The sequence below is a fragment of the Uloborus diversus genome, chromosome 1, assembly GCF_026930045.1.
Source record: "Uloborus diversus isolate 005 chromosome 1, Udiv.v.3.1, whole genome shotgun sequence".
NCBI lineage: Eukaryota > Metazoa > Arthropoda > Arachnida > Araneae > Uloboridae > Uloborus > Uloborus diversus.
In genome coordinates, this window is record NC_072731.1 from 188,728,039 (window position 1) to 188,749,579 (window position 21,541).

The window sequence follows — 21,541 nt, forward strand, 5'->3', positions numbered from 1 at the left end:
TGATCATTGTTTTATTTCAGGTTGAGAAAGTTTCGAACAATTTTCATTATACTAGTTTATTTAAACATTCTCATTACACAATGGAAAATGCTGCCGAGGAGAGAACAATTACAAAATTTCCTATGGTAAGCATGAATATTTGTCAAAAAGCATGAGAAGAAAATGAAATATATATTTTTGCAACTCGGATTGAATACACTTCTATCCAATGTAATATATACCGTTGTGCATAATTTATTTCCATGTGTTGCAAACTGTTGCATGAATAGTAATAAAAAATAATAAAAAAAGATTGATAAACTTTATACTTTATTTTCCTTCTACTCTTTGATTTCGCATCAATATTGTGGACACATACATAGACACGTTCTTTTGCATATACAGAAATGCAGTATGAAATAAAATATTCCGAAATAGTTGAATGAAACTTTTTATAGCTTTAGAATTTATTCATTTAATTTGTCTATTTTAATTGAATCATTCTATTTGTTAAGAGCCATTAAATTAAGAGTTTTTAATTCTTTAATTGAGAAAAAGGAATTTTTTACTGAAAGTTTTCCTATTGGTAAAATTTGATTTGTGTGTGTTGCTTCTTTTTTTCAAACAAGTATTACATTCTGAGTTTGAAGTTTCTAAATAATGTGTATTTTTAATAATTTTGAAACAATCATAATTTTCTATTTGCTATATGTGTCCTTGTAATATTTTGCAATAATATTACTAAAAAACGTTATTATTTACGTGTTGGTTGTATATTTTTATAGCCATTTGATGTTCTTTGTTCACCTTATAAAGAAAGAGAATTTTCCGCTGAAGTTTATAATGTTTGCTACAAAATCAACAGTAAAAATATAGATATGTAAGTATTTTTTCAGACTTTTAATATTTTGTTTAAGATATATTTGTGTATTCTTTTTCAGAAACTTATTTCAAGTTCACAAATTTATTCTATTATTTTGCTCATTAAACTATATCATTAGAATATTTTAAGCATCTAAAATTTTCATAAACCATTTATTTAAGTAAATTGAAAATTTTCTACTTGCTCTTGTTTCAACTGTTTTTAAAGTTTTTTTTTTTTTTTTCTGAATTTACGATAAATTATTATTTTTAATAAACATTTCTTAAAAATGTGAGAACACATTATTTTTTATTTGAGAAAATTTTTTCTTTTAATGGTTTTAACATACTTATTTATTCAATTGAAAAAATAATTTCTTTCAGGTTGAGGATATCAAAAGTTATAGTGGTTGGAGATGTTGCAGTTGGGAAAACGTGCCTTGTCCGTCGGTATGACTTTTTTCTAAATATTTATTAGTGTTATACAAATACAAATACAAAAGTGATGACTAGCAACAGGCTCTGGGCCCAGCTAGACTGGTCCTAGTCAATTTACAATCCCCAGTGAAGATCAATGGCCCTCTTAAAACTGTCTACTCCTTTGCTCATTACCACATCTTCCGGTAAGCTGTTCCAAGGTTCCACTACCCTGCTAAAATAATAATTTTTCCTAATATCCATGTTAGCCTGAGATTTAAATAGCTTAAAACAATGACCCCTTGTCCTGTTTTCAGTGCTAAACTTTAGCCCCGTAACATCTTTCGTTTTAATAAATTTAAACAGCTGAATCATGTCCCCTCGGTCTCTTCTTTGCTTAAGACTGTACATTTTTAGCCTTCTAAGCCTGGAATCATAATCTAAGTGGGAAAGTCCACTTATTAGCCTTGTAGCCCGCCTTTGAACCCTTTCCAATACATTAATGTCTTTAAAATGTCTTATTAAATTAATCATTTCTAGCATTATTTGGAACTGGGTAGAATAAGCTAACCAATCAGCCGGAACTAACCATCATTAACGAGAAGCATTCTTATATAGCTATCAATCAGCTGGTCATACCTAAAATGATTCTGATTGCTTCAATGGTTGACTGATTGGTCATCCCCAGAGTAACTACAAAGTTGGTTGATAATACCACTTGGTATTTTTTGACCAAGCAAATGTCAGCAGCTTAAATCAAAGTTCTATAGGAGTGTATACAGTTGTTCTCAAGTTAATTTCCAGAAAAGGAAGGGTTGTACATGTATATTTTTGTTTTGCCCAAAAAATTCCAGGTCAAGGATTCATGCTGCCAAAGTCTAATTTCTCACTTGCAATTTTTTAGTATGCTTTATTTCCGGAATGGTGTAAAATATTGGATTAAAATTTATTTTATTTGAAAGATAAGGTTTTCCTCTTTAAAATGATTTATGCATCCTTTTAAAAATATGTTCAACTAGCTGGGTTGCTCGTCTTTGCATGGTGTACCTCAAAAATAAAAGTAATGTCATTGTGATGCGTGTTGAACAATCAGGCTTCAATTAGAGCAAAAAAAATACTGTAAAATTTCCCATAAAAATGATCATTCTTAGAAAGAAAACAGCAAATCTAAAATTCCTGAATGTATTAAACGCAACCCTCTATAAATACACCTAAGATCCTTAAAAAAAGAAAGAAGATAGATCACTAAATAATAATCAAAAGCGAAATTTTTTCCTTGAAACAAAAACAAAATTTTATTTAGTCACAGTCGAGAAAAAAAAGTGCCAACCTTCTGAATGGTTTTATTCAGGGTAATTTAAAATGAGATTGCGCAAACAATAAATTTCTGGCAGAAAATTTCTACTCCATTAGGCTTAAAAGTGCTTTTAAAGTTTCCCCCCGTGATTTTACAGCCTTTTTTTTTTTTTTTTTAATTCAAAGGAATCAAATCAATGTCAATGGTATTTTTCACGGGCTTTCGAATGACGCCCGCCAAATTTGGTCCAGATCCAATGTAAACTATATATTTATGTAAGAAACATATACACACACACATATATATACAATTGGCTCTCTGTTTAAGGATGCATTCAATTAAAGGACAATTTTTTGTGGTCCCTTGAAAGTTGTTAAATAGAGAGCTGTATATACATATTCTTTGTTTTATTAATATAGATTTTCTTTGTTGCACTTTTATGAAAGATTAAAAAAAGCTTTTTTTTTTTAAATCAATTTTTTAATTTTTTCAAGCGTCAATTTTAAAAATTGCTTTTTTTTTAGTTTTTGACTAATGCTATTAGTCACTACATTTGCTGAATTAAAAAAAAAAAATTATCTTTTGAATTTAACAGCTTTTGGAATCATTTGGAAAAAAAACCCAAAGTTTAACAAATATTGTATATGCAAGTCTATATAAAAGTTCATATTTTTAATTAGTAACAAGTTGCCAGTAGACACTATTAATCTTGCAATAAAGTGCTGACTCTAATTATCTCATTATATAGCTCCAATTCAATTTTTAGAGCTAAAAATAAGAAGCCAATTTCACTCCTACTCAGTTTAATAGTTATGTGGAAAAGTATGTAGCATTTGAGGCCTGTTGCAATATTATAGTATATGCATTTATATAAAAGGAAAGAAAGGAGAGTTTAAAATTAATATTGCTTCCGCCATAAATTCTTGAAAACAATTTAAAAAAACTAAATTGCATTTAAAGAAACTAAAGACATTAGAAACATTTTCATCAATCCCCCCCCCCCGCTTCTAATTTTTTTTTATCACAACACCTGCACTATTGGTAGTGAATTTAAAAACTGCTACAAATTAAGATTAGGCATGTTCTAATTTTCCACAAACTTCAGGTAAAATACTATTTGTGCAGCTGGGCAATTCCACAGGAAAGAGGGAAAAGTGGCAAAATTTTAAATTAATCTTTTCTTCACAAATTTTGTATCAATTGAATGGTAATTATCTGAAGTGTAAATGGAAATAACAAAAATATGCAGCAAAAAGCAAAATTAATTAGAGTTTTGAGGCTTCAAATCAGGTTGCTATAACCATGTTCTTACGAGTAACTTTTTTTATACCACTTAAGAATGGCTGTTTGATACTTACATTGTCGCGTTTTTCAAATATTCTCTCTTAAATATGCTTCTTAGAACTCTCTAGAAAAGTTAAATACAAAAAAATTACACTTTAACCGTAAAACTTAATATTTTGGGATTTTTTTTATATAAAGCATTTCCGTAATTCTAAGTCCGACACCAAATTGGCTGAAAGTTTATACTATGTAAAACTGAGTGGAGATATTTACAAAATATTTGTCTGCAAATAATAATTTTATATGTACCATTTAAATTAAATTTCAAAAAAACTAGTTATTCTTTAATTAGTGGTCTGAAAAATTTCTTATTTTACACCAATATTTTCATAACTGAAACTAAGTTTATAAGTATACAAAAATTCCCGGTTATGTAAATAATTCACACATGATATGCATGCCTGATTATGTGCATTTATATTAATATTTTACATAACATAAATTAAAAGAATATATACCTAATATTTTGACTGGAGGAATTATCTGAAGATAAGAAATGATTGTCATATCAAAAGCGATTAACAGTTCTGTATAAAATTATGAATATTTAGGAGGCATTAGTGGTCTTAGTACAAAAATAACACTCCCCCCTTCTCCAGTTTTCACTTAAAAACTGTCAGGTATGTTTGGTGAACTCACAACAACCCTTGCTTGTGCCTCAAAATGCTCAGTTTTGTTTTCGGCAATTTGTAACCAAAATCCAAATTTCTTACAATTTGTTAATATATAAACTATATTTTCTTTCATAATTATTCTATAAATCAATCTTCATTTCTCTTTTACTATAGAGATTGAGTTTTTTCGTTGTTCACATAGAGATTGCAAAAAAAAAAAAAAAAAAAACCTTGGCAAAATGCATTTAATCTCTCTTGTTCTCATTATAGTATTTTCCTTATTTTATGAGTAAAGACTTAAAATGCAAATTTCCTTGAATGGTATATAGATATTGATACATTAGGGGTGTCCATCTCCTCAAAAGCAATGGGACCCCCCCCCTCCCCCCCAAAAAAAATCCCTTCTGAAAACTCCCAAGAATAATATTTTGCCAGAAAAGAAGGAAAGTCTGGAAAAACATCCCCCGTAAAAAGTTCTATTCCCCTCCTATACATTCTTTTTGCATAAAATTTGGAGTTTCAAATTATTTCAATTTTAACAAAATTATTTGATTTTTCTCAAAAAATAGACCCCTGTGAAAAATTCTGCACAGACCTCTTTTATGCATATTTTCTCCTTTTTTATCTTTAAAATGCAATAATTCTATCAACAAATTAAGAGTTGAGATAAATAAATACCTTTGTGCTGAATAGTAGAGTCATACCAAACAACGTAAGTAGAAGCACACAAATTTGTGCTTCTACTTACGTTGTTTGGTCTGACTTTACTAAATTAAGAGTTAATCAGCTTTTTAAGGTCATTATTTCATGTCAGACGTTACCTGCTTTGCACATAGGTCCAACACCAACTATTCTACATCTGACACCAAGGGAAAAAAAACGTTTTGCTATTTATTCCTGAATTAATTTGGTCAAAAAGAAAAATTATTCATATTTCAGCTTTGCTTTTAAACATTCAAGTGGTCAAAAAATTTGAAAACAGTTCATTGAGCTGAAACTTGAGTTTTTCAAAGTAAGTCAATTTTCAGTTCCTCTGAAAAATCTGAACCTTTTTTGGTAAATTTTGTGCAAATTCTACTCTTGACACTAGAATTGCCCAGCTGCTTTAATAGCTAAATAAATGGCAAAAATTAAAAAGATATAACATTTCTTCAGTGAAATATTCTCAAATTTATTATTTTACTTAAAATTCATATAATTATCAAGTTCAATTTAGGACTGGGGCCATGTGTGTTAGCTTTCTGAAGTGATGGTTGAGTTTCTTGCCAAATTTCATTCCCAGCCATGAAGGTTCTTGGTTTTGTATAACCAACATACTTACATGTACACATACATAAACATGCTCTTTTACATATGCAGATATGCAGTATGAAATAAATTATTCCGAAATAGTTGAAATGAAACTTTCTATAGCTTTAGAATTTATTCATTTAATTTGTCTTTTTTAATTGGATCATTCTATCTGTTAAAGAGTCATTTTTCACTGCTGTAGTTTAATAATTCTTGTTTATTTAGGTTCTGTTTACAACCCTTTGATACAAACTATAAAGCAACTATTGGTGTTGATTTTGAAGCAAAAAAGTTTTATATACTTGATGTCCCATATATTTTGCAAATGTAGGTAAAATGTATCTCTTAGTGAATAAATTTTTATATCATTTTAAATTTTTTTAAAAAAAAGAAAGAAAAAATGCAAAACATCCTTTGAAACATGCAAAAAGTAAAATGGGGTAAAGGAAACCTGATATTCTATTTTATCACTTCTTTTGCATGTTTTTAAGCACTTAAGCATAAGGTAGAGAGGTGTATTAATTTAAGGTACATTGCTTTCCTTAAAAATTCAGTATACTGTAATTTTGTACTTTTTTTTCTTTTTTAATATATTTTTGTTATGGTTGTTTTTTATCTAATTTTTTATTCATTATTATTGAAGCATCCTGGTTCCTAGGGCAGGCAAAGGGTGCCACAGCCTAGGATGGAAAATTCTGTAAGGTTGAAATGAAAATATATATATATACACTATATGACCAAAAGTATTGGGACACTTTCAAAAATTCCCATTTTTACGGATTTCACAAGAAATAAAAGACCAAGTGCTCTGTAATTTTTTTTTCACATTAAAAGTGTACTCCAGCTGTCATTTTCCAGTAAAAATTAAATCTACTACTCATTTAGGGGACGAGCAACAAATTGAGGAAACAAAAATAGGTTTTTGAACATTTTTCATTGTAAATAGCTGGCAATAAGCTATAAATATCAGAAATATGTTAAAAAACTATCAAGAATTTATTTTTATATTTTCCTGAAAGTATCTCTTATACCCACGGATATATAAGCATGTCTTTCAAAAAAAAAAAAAAAATTTTTTTTTTTTTTTGAAGGTTTTAGGCAGCAAGTTAAGCAGAGTTTTCCGTCAAACGTTACTAAACTTTCAGAATGTTTGACAGCATATTTGAGAAACATAATAACAAAATCTGAAGTTACAATATTGAAAATTTAATGAAATATGAACATTTAAAGCAATTAATTTTTTACTGTGCATGCACGGAAGATAGCAATTTATTGCTTTTATAATCCAAAGCTCAGATGTATCCTACAACTCATAGAAAAATTCCACTTCAATATCTTTAAAATTAAAAAAGTTATCAGCGATCAAATAAACCAAATTTCTATAGTTCTCTTGGATAGGCGACGAATGGTAAGGGGTCGTTTGCAAACTGGTAACATTTTCCTGTTATGGTTGCAGAGTGATTCATGATAAGAACAGATTATTTGCAAACGATCTCTCACAATTCATCGTCTAGTCAAGAATTACTAAAATTTGGCTCATTAGATTGCTGATAACGTTTTACATTTTAAAGATATCAAGGTAGAATTTTTTTATGAGCTGTAGGATATATCTGGGCTTCCAATGGTGAAGATTATAAATTGCTATCTTTCGCACGTGCGCAATGAAAAATTAATTGCTTTTAATGTTCATATTTCATTAAATTTTCAATATTTTAACTTCAAATTTTATTAGGTTCCTCTAATATGCTGTAAAATTTTCTGAAAGTTTAGTCACATTTGATGAAAAACTCTGCGTGATGTAAGCCGAAAACCTTCAAAAAAAATTTTGAATTTTTGAAAGAAATGTTTATACCTCTGTGGGTATAAGAGATAATTTTACGAAAATATAAAAATAAATTTTTGATAGTTTTTTAACTTATTTCTGAAATTTATAGCTTATTCCCAGCTATCTACAATGAAAAATGATCAAAAAACGTTTTTTGTTTACTCAAGTTGTTGCTCGTCTCCTAAATGAATAGTAGATTTAATTTTTGTCGGAAAATGGCAGCAGGAGTATACCTTTTACATGAAAAAAATTTCATAGCAATTGGCCTTTTATTTACAAATACAAATACAAATGTGACGACCAGCAACAGGCACTGGGCCCAGCTAGGCTGGTCCTAGTCAATTAATTAGTCCCCAATGAAGATCAATGGCCCTCTTAAAGCTATCCACTCCCTTGCTCATTACCACCTCTTCCGGTAAGCTATTCCAAGTGCCCACAACCCTGCTAAAGTAGTAGTTTTTCCTGATTTCCAAGTTAGCCTGAGATTTAAATAGCTTAAAACAATGACCCCTTGTCCTGCTTTCCCCGCAAAAATTTAATCCATTTACATCTTTCATTTTGATAAATTTAAATAACTGAATCATGTCCCCTCTGACTCTCCTTTGCTCCAGGCTATACATGTTAAGCCTATTAAGTCTGGTATCATAATCTAAATCTGAGAGTCCCCTTACTAATTTAGTTACCCTTCTTTGAACCCTTTCCAATACAAAAATGTCTTTCTTCAGATAAGGCGACCAAAACTGAACAGCATACTCCAAATGAGGTCTTACTAAACTCCTATATAAAGGCAGAACTTTCTTAGATTTGTTTGAAATAGACCTATTGATGAATCCAAGCATTTTGTTGGCTTTGTTACTAGCAATACTGCACTGTTGACTAAACTTGAAGTCCTGATTTATAAAGACACCCAGATCCATAACATTTTCTGCCTGATTTATGACTGAACCCTGTAAACGATATCTCATACGCTTATTTCCATGACCTAAGTGTAGCACTTGACATTTCCCTACATTAACTGCCATACCCCATTTATCTGCCCACTTAGTAATATGATCTAAATCCTCTTGCAGCTGTTTTACTTGTTCTTCATTTTCGACAATCCCCATAACTTTTACATCGTCAGCAAAACAATTCATGCTTCCAGAAATATTTTCATTGATGTCATTCATAAATATAATAAACAAAAGAGGCCCTAAAACTGATCCCTGAGGAACCCCACTTAAAACATCACTCCAATTAGAATGATTTCCTCTCACAACTACTCTTTGCTTCCTACCAGTAAGCCAATTTCGAACCCAAAGTAAAGTTTTTCCTCCTATTCCAATGTCAGCTAACTTGCTGAGAAGAGCAACATGCGGTACCTTGTCAAAAGCTTTTTGAAAATCAATATAAACAACATCCACACATTTTTTGTTATCTAAAGCTGAGGTAACCTTGTCGTAGAAATGCAATAAATTAGTAGTACAGGATTTACCTTTCCTGAAACCATACTGCAAACTAGTCAACAGACTATTAGTCTCTAAGAACATCATGATCTTAATTTTGATCAAAGTTTCGAAAATCTTACAAATCACCGAAGTCAAACTTACAGGTCCTTAGTCCGAAGTCAAACTTATAATTCCCAGCAATACCTTTAGACCCCTTCTTGAAGAGTGGCGTTATGTTAGCCAGCTTCCAGTCCTCTGGCACCGTCCCCGAGTTATAAGAAGCATTGAAAATATTCAAAATAACATCCACTAATTCCTCTGCACATTCAACTAAAATTTTTGGTTAAATATTATCTGGTCCCGGAGCTTTAGTTGCTTTAATCTTTTTCAAATGAAATAAAACCTCCTCCCTGGAAAATACAAAATCCTCAAGCTGTATAATAGCTTGTGTCTTGTTAGTGTCAACTGTTGAGATACAGTTATCGTTAAACACACTGGAAAAAAAGTTATTTAGAACATTTGCAATATCCCTATCGTTTTGGATTAAATTTCCATGCTCATCAACCAAAGGCCCAATTTGACTGTTTCGAGCTTTCCCAGAATTAGCGTAAGCAAAAAACCTCTTAGGGTTCCCATCAATGTCATCTGCCAGCCTTTGCTCCAATTCCCTTTTCTGAATCCGTACCAAATACTTAAAATTTCGCCTTGCCTTACCATACTGGAGCCTCTCCGCACTCTGACCAGTTTCTTTAAACTTACGAAAAGTGGCTTGCTTATAATTAAGAGCTACTTTAGTCTCCCTGGAGAACCACATGGGCCAAATTTCGGTACTAACACCTTTTCTCCTAAATGGAACATAGTCCCCAACGGTTTTAGCAAGTTTATCCTTAAATTCCGTCCACTGCTGATCTACATCGTTATTTTCCAACCCTGACGAAAAAACCTCTTTCAAGCTCTGCCTAAGTGCAACAAAATTGGTATTTCTGAAATTGGGCACAAACCTAAAATTATCATCTTTGCACACTTCAAATTTAACCCGGAACCTAATGCTGTTATGATCACTATCTCCAATATGCTCCCCTACACTCAACCCCTGAACAAAACTACCTATGTCACAAAAAAACAAATCCAAAATGGCCTCCTCTCGAGTTCCCTGAGTTACAACTTGATCTAAGAAACAGTCACCAATTACTTTTAAAAATTCCTCTTCTTTGCCATTACCAGGATAAAAATTATTCCAATCAATACCCGGAAAATTTAAATCCCCCATTATGATAACGGATCCCTTACTAGACATGTCACTAATAATACGGTACATCTGTTCATCTTGTCCCTGGTTTGAATTAGGTGGCCTATAAATGTTTCCAAAGCGTAGCTTTATGCCCTTACTGCTCATCAACTCCAGCCAAACCATATCAATATCAGTAGGCTTATCATTTATGACCAATTCATTGCAAATAAAATTGTCTCTAACATAAAATAAAACCCCACCACCTCTTTTACCTACTCTATCCTGTCTGAATAAATTATACCCAGCAATATGTAATAACTCTGCATCAGATTCGGTAGCCCATGTCTCTGTAATTCCGATAACATCCAACTTCTCATCCATAACTATGCTTTTCAATTCATCCATCTTGTTCCTAATACTGCGAGCATTGGTATAGAAAACTTTAAGCATGCCTAAGTTGCTTTTATTTAACACCCTGAAATTTCCTAAATTACAATTGTTAACATTACTACTCTTGTTTGTCACTTTATTTCCATTTCTAGCAATACCCAAAAACATTTCATTCTCTCGATACCTGGTGCTTGAACCATGCCCCCCATTCCAACTTAGTTTTTTGACTCCGAAGCCCTTAAAATTAATCCACTAACCATTTTGACCCCTGTAGAGCTCAGATGCAGGCCATCCCTAGCAATCCAATCCCGTTTACAGTGACTCCATACATCAATGAACCTGATACTGCGCTTTTCGCAAATTGACTTCAGTAGCAAGTTCATACACCTCGCACGTTGATTTAGCCAGCTCCTATGCACTCCATACCTGGGAAGCAAACCAACCACCTGGACATTCGTCGAAAAGCTGGTTGCTTTATCCAACAGGGGTTCCCATTCCCTAGAAAACTCCTCATTTTTACTGTGGCCTACATCATTTGTTCCCACCCACAAAGTAACCATGTCCTCCTTATTCAATACTCCCTTCTTTTCAGCAACCATATTAATGTCTTTTACCCGAGCCCCTGGTAAACAACACCTAGCCACCTTACGCTTTACTCTCCCAACTGTGTTACCCACCTCCCTTACCATAGAGTCCCCCAAAATTACACCAAAATTACATAATTTCTCGAGAGATCCGTAAAAACATGAATTTTTGAAAGTGTCCCAATACTTTTGGTCATATAGCGTATCTTTTTCAGTGCCATAAGATACTGTGGCGGATCTTGCAGAAGTCAATCTGGGACCATACTCCTAAGCGAAAAACTCAAATGTGGTTCTCCAGCTCAAATCAAAAATAGGGTTGCAATTCCCCCTTGATGAGACCAATGAGTCCCTAAAACTAGTTTCATGCTGTTAATTTCAGAAATATTATTGGGGGAGGCCCCTCATCTCTAGCCCCTCCCTAATGTTACCAAAGGAAACTAAAAATTATTTTAGGATTTCAATGTAAAATGTTTTCCAAAGAAAAGCCACTTACCCACCTCACCTCTCTTAACTTGCCCAAATAGCCTAAAAAGGCACTCTTTGGGCAATTTAAAATAATTTTCAATGCAGAGCTCCCCACTCCCCCTTCTTTTGAGTCCAACATTGCCAAAAGTAGGTTTCAAATTTACCTTTAGAAGGAATTGCTCCTGAATCTCCAACCACTTTCCCTACCATCATCAAAAATAGCTTTAAATTGCATTTTCAGATGCTTAATAGCAGAAAATTTACTGGTAGAGCCTTTAAATGCTCTTCCGTCAGCTAATGTCACCTAACTTTAAATGTGCATATTTAGGCCTTCAATGTTGACAAATCTCTGAAGGAGAGCACCCAACTCCACCCTTAATATTTCAACATAAGGCATGATGTGTTTTTAAAATGTCTTCATAAAAACAAATTCTGAGAGCATAAACCAAACCCTGTCCTGCCTCCGAACTTCAACAAAGATAGCCATAATCATTTTTAGGATTTTACCACTGAAAAAATTCTTGATTTGGAGCCCTGTAATAACCTTCACCCTTTCCCTATCTTTTTCCCTCTGTAAGATTTCAATTTTAAATACAAATACAAAAGATCCGAAGAAAAATTCAGTAGTTTTCAACCTTCAAAAGTTTTAAAGAATTTATGAAGGAAATGCTACTTAATTTTTGCTGTTTTAGATTGTATTTTGGGATGTTAATCTTCAGCTCTGGATGATAAGCAAATAATGGTTCTTGAGACAGCTGCAGCTGGTATTCAGTTTTTTTATGGCTCACTATAGTTTGTAAAATTATTATTTTTTTTTTTTTTAGATTTCAAGTGTAAAAAAAGAAAATGTCAAATTTAAATCTTCTTTTTCTTTCTTTCTTTCTTTTTTTTTTTTTTTTTTTTGCAGTTGTAATTGCAGTGTTACATGGAGAGTATGTTTGAGGTTTTAAATTATTTTTATTAATAGGACACCACTTGTAAACTTCACCTTGGAGTAGCAGTACCCCCCATTTTATTTTTATTTTTTAAGGGAAGTCTTATGTTGCATAGATTTTTATAATATTTAAATGTCAAATGAGTTTTTTATTAGTCAACTGTCTTTAAGATACTATTTATGTAGGTTTTAAAGTTATTTAATGTGAATTGCTTTACTTTATACATAATAAAATTTGTGTTTAGGTGGGACACTGCTGGTCAAGAGAAATTTAAATGCATTGCTTCATCATATTACAGAGGCGCTAAAGGTAGCTTATATTTACATTATTGAACATTTTTAAACTTCCGGAGTTGGTATTTTATATATTTTTAATGCAGAAAATTGTTTGAATGTAAATAAGGTTAAAAAAAGTAGTACAAAATTCAGTTTTGGGAAGTTATACATTTAAAATAATCATTTATCCAACGTTATGAAGCACAATCATAGCGTTGGGTAACTGATTATTTTAATTCTCAGCAGAAAGGTATTAAGTTATACATTTGTCTCTCATTTAGAATTAGTATTTTGCGTACCAGAATTTGTGTAAAAGAATCTAAAACTAAATAAACAAATGATATGAGACAGTGAAAAGCAAATGGATGTAAGTGGCAAAATTAAAAATTTGGAAACAACTAGTACAAATGGTTGGTGAACTTCTCCTCTGCCTAGGGGGCGAGGCATGAGATAGTACTGGTACCACCTACCAGGGCTACTCCTGCCTGCTATTAATACAGCAAATGGTGCCCCTTCCTGTTATACAGCATGATTTAGAAAAAAATTTCAAAGAAAGTCTAAATAGGACGTTATCTTTAAACACGTTTTACTATAAAATGTCCACTTACATACCTTTGCTTCTCACTGCCTCATATGTAAAACATATCAAGTTTTACTTAAAAAGTAGTGCATGAATATGCAGAGTTGCGAACTGCTACAAAGAAAAAAGTTGTTTCTACGAATTACAGCTTTAAACTACGACGCTACGAAAGCAGGTCACAAATTTACGATTTTCTGTCTTTTAAAATTTATAATCCCAAGAACGCAAAGAAAAAAGATCATAAACTGCACGAAAATATAACTGGAAGTTCAAAAAATCAAACCTCTACACGTGTGCTGCCGGTTTAGTTTTCATGCAGTTTTAGGATTCTTCAGTAAAAAAACGGAAAAACTGCCAAAAATATCGTGAAGAATATAAAAGCACTTGGCCATTCCTTATTTCATCTTTAAAAACCGGTTATGGTAGATGTACTATTTACAATAGCGATTTTTCAGTTGAACATGGTGGTCGTGATGATTGCCGCAAGCATGTTAATTCAAAAAGACGTGCTGACCGGGTGAAAGTTGGCAGCTCTGTAAATATGTATAAAGCATAATAGAATAAATTATACAGAAGCAAAATATAATTACAGAGAGTTAGAAATGTGATTCAAGAATATTCTAAGAATATTTTTTAGGGGTCTAGATTTGGAGATGCTTGGAAAATATTATATTTTCTTTTTCTATGGAAGAGAGAGAGTGTAAGTGATTATTTTCATTTCAGTATGTGCTGTGCAATATTTTCGTAATCTTAAAAAATTATATTTTAAGAAAAAATTGCTTGAAACTGATTAACAAAGAAACTTTCTTTTTTTTTTAACACCACATTTACAAAATACATTTCAGTTTAGAATTAATCTTCTCTGTAGAACATTTTACTTTCTTCTGCCCCTTCAGGGAACATATAATCCGTATATGTATCACAGCTTCTGCAAACTTGGTTGCATCCTTTTCGTATAGTCCATTCCACAATATTTACCATGAGTAATTTTTTTCCTCCCTAGGATTGTAGTAAAAGCTATTCAAAATGAAACTTTTAGGGTTAGCAAGGGTCGATTCAGACCCAAATTGGGTCCGCTTGGCAGCCTCTTTAATATATTCTACATTGTAAAAGCAGCCGCTTCACAAAATTTAATTTGTAAAAACATTCTTTTACCACTTTTAAGCAAAATCAATTCGTCTGAAAGCAAAACATCAGTAAGAAAAACCTCCTGTTTCAAAATCATTCCCAGTGAAGTCTTTTAGACCAAAAGGGTTTCAGATTGAATTTTGACAGCTAAAGAAAGTTGCTGTATACAATATGACAGAGTTTTTTTCACAGAAAATATAGGAAAGAAAAACGGCCAAAAAATAGTTCTTTTTTTTTTTACAAAAAAGAAAAAAATTACAAAATTTCTTCTTTTTTTTCCACAAAATGAGAACCAAAAAATAAAAATTAGGAACTTTAATTAGGAACATTGTCGTAATGATTATAACACAAAGGCAAGGTTATTAAATAAACCCATACAGTTAGCCCCATTAATCGGGTAACAGATAAACGAATACCTCACTTATACGAATAAAATCTCTGGGAACCGAATGTTTCCCCATAGGTGTAATGTTAGAGATCCCTGCTTAATCAAATAATTTCCCTAGTTAATCAAATAATGGTGATCAGCTTTCACATATATTTTTGCTAAGAAAAATTTTGAAGATGTTAAAAATAAATAAGACAAATTTTTGACATAAAAATTTAAGATAGTATTTTTCGGCAAACAACGGGCGGAAAAAACAGCATTCATATCCCATCAAAGCATTTCCACCATTCTATCTAGTTTCTTTTATTGTTGCCACTACCAACAGACAGTCAATAATTAAATTTAAAAACACAAGGAAATATAAAAATTGCAGACGATAAGAGATTGATAAATATTAAGAACGTAAAACACGGTAGTTGAAGTTAAAAAAGTGTTCTCAAAATACCTTGAGCAAGGAATCCACTATTATACTTTCTCCAATTAATATGAACTGAAAAAAAGGTGTTGAAACAAAGTTTGAACACCTCAAGTTGTAAGTTGCATATTTATAATTTTCATACGTACTTGTATTATATATATTCAATTATTACACTATTTTGTTGATTACTTAGCTTATTTAAAACGCTTTTTAATCAAAAACATTTTTTCTTCTATTACAGTAGAATCTCAAAAATCCGCTAGGTAATTTGGACTTGCCCCACCTCAGATTACTGAAAACTCAGATTATCCGAAAAATTCTTTGGACTACATAAGGACATGAGCTGTTTACTTCCTTACGCTATGAAAAGGAAATAGTGTCTCCTCTAAAAATTTATCATTGAAATATCAACATAAATTTGTGTTTTATTTAACCCTAAATGAGTTTTGATTAGTTTTTTTCCTTGATATCTGCATGTACTTGTGTGTGACCTTGCAGGCAACCAAAAACTGCCCTTTGATCGTCCTCAAATAAGTTTTGATGAGTTTTGTCGTGACATTTATTGCTGTGTGTGAGCGTACGTATGTACCTCACATAATACAAAAACGTCAGAAATGGAAGGATAAAATTTCATATGTATGTCTCGTACAGCATCAAGTTTTGCAATTTTGTTTTAAATTGCAATCGGATATTCCAAAAGAGCAGTTTGTTCATCCTTTGGGGCAAAGCAATGTTTTAATTTCAAGGTTTTTTTTGTATCAACCTACTTCCTATTCTCTACAAGGCATTTCTTAATCCATCTCTAAGAGTCGAAGAATATTTCATGTCACTTGGCAAGTGCATGACATAAACCTTTAAATTTATTTTTATTACCCTATAGTATATTGTTAGGGAAGTTCTACATAACAAAATTTTTAAATTTTCAGATTAAAACAATTTTTTGCCTTCAAAATGTATACTTTAAAAATATCAATGAAGCACCTCGGATTAAGCAGAACCTCGAACTTTTGGGACTTTCGAGATTCTATTGTACTTAGATATTGATTTATTATTACATTTTAAGACAAAAGTTGTCAACCAAGAAAGGGTAATAAAATTTCCCTACTTAATCAAATAACATTTCTTGGAACCGAGGGTATTCGTTTAAGCCGGGCTAACAGTACCTCATTTGAGTTTTTATAAATTAATTTATATTTTAATTATAAAATAGTATGTTATTAAGAAAATCACAGCGTCATGACAGTAAGTTTTATTGAAAAATTCAGATACTATTTCTTTAGGAATTTCAAAGCAGTTACTGATTTGTTTTTAATGCCTTGATACATTTGAGGTGACATTTTGATACTACATGCCATTTTCATTAATATCATGTTCTAGCAAAGAAACTACTATTTGATTTCTTTCATTTTGCATTTTTTTTATAAGCTGAAAAAGAAATTAATTTTTTCACAAATAGTTTCTTGGATCAAGACACGTCTACACACTTTTAAAAACTGTTAATTATTGATTCTACCAAAGAAGAAATAATGAGCAAATCGCAATATTTTGTTCCCTTGAATCCTTGAGTTCAAAACCAGTGAGTTAAATGTATTTTGCAGCTCTATTTTCTGATTCCAGTATTACTTCTTTTGCAAACAAAAATGCTTTTGTTCAAAATATGCTTGTGCTTTGCATTCTTTTTAAATAACTAAAAGAAAATGTGTTAAAGAAGTCAATTAAAAATAATAAATGAAATATTTAAATTAATTTATCTTTTGAGGGGCCTGCCCCCCCCCCCTCTAAAATCCGCTACTGTTTGCTGCTTGTGCATTCCGTTCATAGTTTCGGTGTCAATCCAAACATTGCCAAGAGGGGGAGGAGAGGAGTTATGCAACATTGATTCTTATATTGCTGGACGTAATGCAAGAATTTAAATAAAAGTTGGTTTACAGATATACCTCGGTTAGAGCTGGTGCTGATTGGAGTTTATTACCAGGAGCTCCAAAGGAAAGGGGTACATCTTAATAATCCTTAAAATTCAATAACTGATGTGAAATGTCTAGAAAAACATTTTTTGTTTCTATATACTCATTTTATTTGAAAGAATACAAATAACATACTGATTTTAAATTTTACAAAAGTATCTAAGAGGAAATTGGAATTTAGCATCACTTTTGAAGTATTGAATTATGTGTTAATTAAAACTAGACTTTTTTTTTTTTTTGTCCTAATTTTTTTTGTACATGAAAGTTTTTTTTTTTTTTTTTCTTTGAATCCTTATGACATTGGACTTCTTATAGTTTCAAGACAAAGAAATGTTTTTCTTTGTTCATATTACATATGTTTGACACCATTATTGGGTTTGTTATGTTAATCATTATTATCATTATCTTTTCAGTTGTGATTTTAGTTTTTGACTTTTCTCTTATTTCATCTTTATACAACATTCCTACTTGGCTTGAAAGAACTATGAAATGCACTGAAAGCCCTCTGTTATTTCTTGTTGGCACAAAAAAGGATGTTGTCGTAAGTTCTTCTTTTTTTTTTAATTCAAAACTCTTTGTGTCCTCAAAGGGTTATCAAATTTATTATAAATCCCCCTTTTTTTTCTTTTTCTCATTTTTGTTAAGTTATTCAGCAGAGTTCAGTAGTACTCTCATATAATTTTTTTTACATTTTTATCAGAAAATAAAATGACAAGTAATTAACACATTCAACATTTAACATAGAAACGACATACCACATATCAAAAACTTGAAGTAAAATTGTTCAACTAAATTATAAGAATATTTGGGGCTCTGCCCCTTTGTGCTGACACTCACCTAACCCCAAAGATTGCTTTATAATCTTATCTGATTCACAAACATTTAAATCCTCTATGAGAAAGAATTGGATAAAAACGTGTTGCGAGTTCCGTTTCGAACAAAATGAAAATACACCTCTCACTCCCGTTGCAAATAAAATTTAAGACAAAAGCTCATAATTAGAACACAATCCCCTTCTGACCCAAAGGCTAAAAGAGATTGATAGAAATATGCATAATTGAGATATTTAAAAAAATGTGCTTTGAAGAGCACCCTTTCCCTGGGTTCTGAATTAACTGATTGTACCAACTTGCACAACTATAGGTGCTAATGGGCTCCAGAGCATTGCAAAATGGCAGTTTTGTGTGTTTGAGAAGTTGCTTTCAAATTTGTGGCCTGTAGTAATATTTTCTGCTCTTTAGCTAAGTGCTTCAGTTGAGTTGAGCCTTTGACTTTTCCCTAAAATAGAAACCCTTATATCTGATGCTCTAATTAACTGAGAAAATTTGAACAAGCTTGACTTGATACAGAAAAAAAAACTGAACGACATAGAATCATAACAGATGTGGAAAATCTTTTAACCCTTTTGTTGGCAATTTACGTGAAATTTTAGCTTAAAAAAATGGTTACAAAAAAACTAATTCAGAATTTAAAATAATATAGCTTGGGTAAAAATTCTCAGGGCTGGAAGTAATTTTGTACAAAATTTCAAGGCTGTAAGGGCTATGGGGTTCCCTGTGTGGACACAGCAACTTCACAGATATCCTTTCACAATTTCTTTGACATTTCATTTTTTTAATATATAGAGATAGCACATATGAGGCAGTGAGAAGCAAAGGGATGTAAGTGGCAAAATCAAAAATTTGGAGGTAACCAGTACAAATAGTAGAAGAACCTCTCCTCTGTCTTGGCGCAAGAGATAGTACTAGTATCCCTGGTAAGTGCTGTTGTGCAGCATGATTTAGAAGAAAAAATCAATGAAAGCCTGCCTAGGACATTATCTTTATACACGTTTTACTTAAAACTTGAAATTGTCCACTTACATCCCTTTGCTTCTCACTGCCTCATATATCTTTGTCTATCTGTAATTTTTATAAAAACATTATTCTATTTAAATCATTTACATGAAGCTAATTGTTTTAAATTAATTTAAAGGCTTGAATCTAGCACTCATTCTTGATCAGTTGCATCCGAAATAATTTTCTTTTGAAATATTTGAAACTTAAGTTTTCTAAAGGTATTGTCTATATGTCCACTATCTTATATTCTCTGATTCACTGTACTTCATGTCTATAGCCCTTTCTTAATACAGTTCTGTAACAAAACAGTATCTAACTTCAATATGTTTGACCTTTGACTTATCTTTTCATTCTTGACTGTTGCTTTGCAGCATTGATAAACAGGGGTGCCCACATAAGGGGAGAGAGTATGGCACTCTTCTGATTTTTCTTCATCTTTTATAAACTCAGGGTTCATTGGAATGTTTGCTTCTTTTTCTTCAATAAATCCATATTTTATGAGGTGCTCAATTTTTATTTATTGACTAAATGGGAAGCTTCTATCTCAAGTTCTACTTGAACACCTAAGTAGTATGTGAATTTTCCTAAACCAGATGCCTCAAAATACTGTTTAATACATGTTTATTGTTCTTGATTCTATGTCTTCATCCAAAGTAAATTCTTAATTCTGTGTTTTCATAAATTTTGCCTGCATCATTTCATTTGAATTTCAATGCCTATTGTGTATCAATTTTCACTCTTCTTTTTGGCAAATTTGTTAATCCCCGTACATCTCTCTTTTTCATGTATTCCATGTCTTCATTTGCAGTTTCTATCCATTTTAGCTGCTCTTCCTGCGGTAGCAGATTCATTTCTTTCCGAGAAAAAGGTTCTTGAAATAGTTGAACTGTTTTTAAAGCACGTACGTATCTATTAGAGGTACGCCCTCGCACTAGTGCCGACTCCATGGGGCTTGATGGGGCTCAAGCCCCTCCAATAATTGTGTATGTCTTTTTTTAGAGGTAGTGTCCAAGGTTTCACTTGAGGAGGAGTTTCTTGCTTGAGGGTTAGTGTTTATGAAATTCTAGACGTCAGTCAAATACTTCATTTAATTTATTGAAAGATGTTTTTGTTGACCTAGATGTGCTTTTTCCAGATTTAAAATGACTGCTGTGACGTAGGTCAAATATTAGGGGGGAAAGGGGGAGTTGAGTGGACTTAAAAAGTTGGTTTTAGACTTATAGCCACAAGCAATATGTGTCAGCTGCTCAACTCACCACAAAATACGACTGGAAAATTGTCCCAAGACAAGTAACATGATCTATATGAACAAGAAAATTTGTATACCAACTTTTGAAAATGCGATGTCACATATTGCTGGTTAATGCAAATTACACTCATGAGAAAATATGTAAAATGGCATTTTCAGGGTACAAAAATCTAAAGTTTTCCTTGGGAGGGTCCTCCAGACCCCTTTCACCTGAGGGGATTCCATACCCCCTGAACACCCCACTGTGACGTCCAGCCCCCTCAATAATTTTCGCAAGTCGGCGCCCCTGCGCCCTCATTCAGTCGTTCACAACATTTGCATTTATCTTTTGGCTCTTCGACTTCCCGTTTAGGTTCATTTTTTTCATATAAATAACAAGTTACTTTATTCATTTGCATTTTATCTTCCTTAACTCTTGTTAAAGTTCATTGATGGTGACATCAGAGCATTACTCAATCAGTGAGCTTGCTAATATATATATATGAGGATAAAACAAATTTTATATTTGACTTAAAATTGAAATGGCAAATGCATAGCATATTAAACATTTAATGTAAAAACGACACATGGCACATCAAGCACACAGGGTTCGTACGGGTCATGGAAATCCTGGAAAGTCATGGAAAAAAAATAAGCAAATTTCAGACCTGGAAAAGTCATGGAAAATTGAAATTTTCATCGAAAGTCATGGAAATTTATTTCAAGTCATGGAAAAATGTCCTGGACAAAGAGAAAGTAACAACAGTAACTAAAAGAGCATTAGAAATCTTAAGTGATTTAACACTGTAGCACATAAAAGTTATTAAAAGTGGAAAACTGAACTATCCCAAAATCATATCTGAATTTTAAAATCTCATTGCATCCACGTCTGTCGCAACCGCTTGCCTTTTTTTGAGATGTGATTTTTCTGCTTGGACATCACTGATTTCGAATAAATTGTTATTTTCAACACTTCTTATGTTTCATATTCTGTAGTAGCGAACTTGCACGTTCTTGGTTTTGCCAGGCCCACTCAAAAAAGGCAATTTAATTGCATCCGAGT

The 21,541-nt window shown here is 32.0% G+C and overlaps 1 protein-coding gene across 1 annotated transcript in view; it reads left to right on the forward strand.

Moving 5' to 3' along the window:
• The window catches only part of LOC129223863 (ras-related protein Rab-34-like), a 33,472-nt gene that overhangs the window by 198 nt on the left and 11,733 nt on the right, over positions 1–21,541 (forward strand). Inside the window, exons 2-7 of the mRNA XM_054858231.1 lie at positions 21–125; positions 765–859; positions 1,225–1,290; positions 6,028–6,129; positions 12,904–12,968; positions 17,826–17,953. Coding sequence (XP_054714206.1) covers positions 21–125; positions 765–859; positions 1,225–1,290; positions 6,028–6,129; positions 12,904–12,968; positions 17,826–17,953 — 561 coding nt within the window. The remainder of the gene's footprint in view (positions 1–20; positions 126–764; positions 860–1,224; positions 1,291–6,027; positions 6,130–12,903; positions 12,969–17,825; positions 17,954–21,541) is intronic.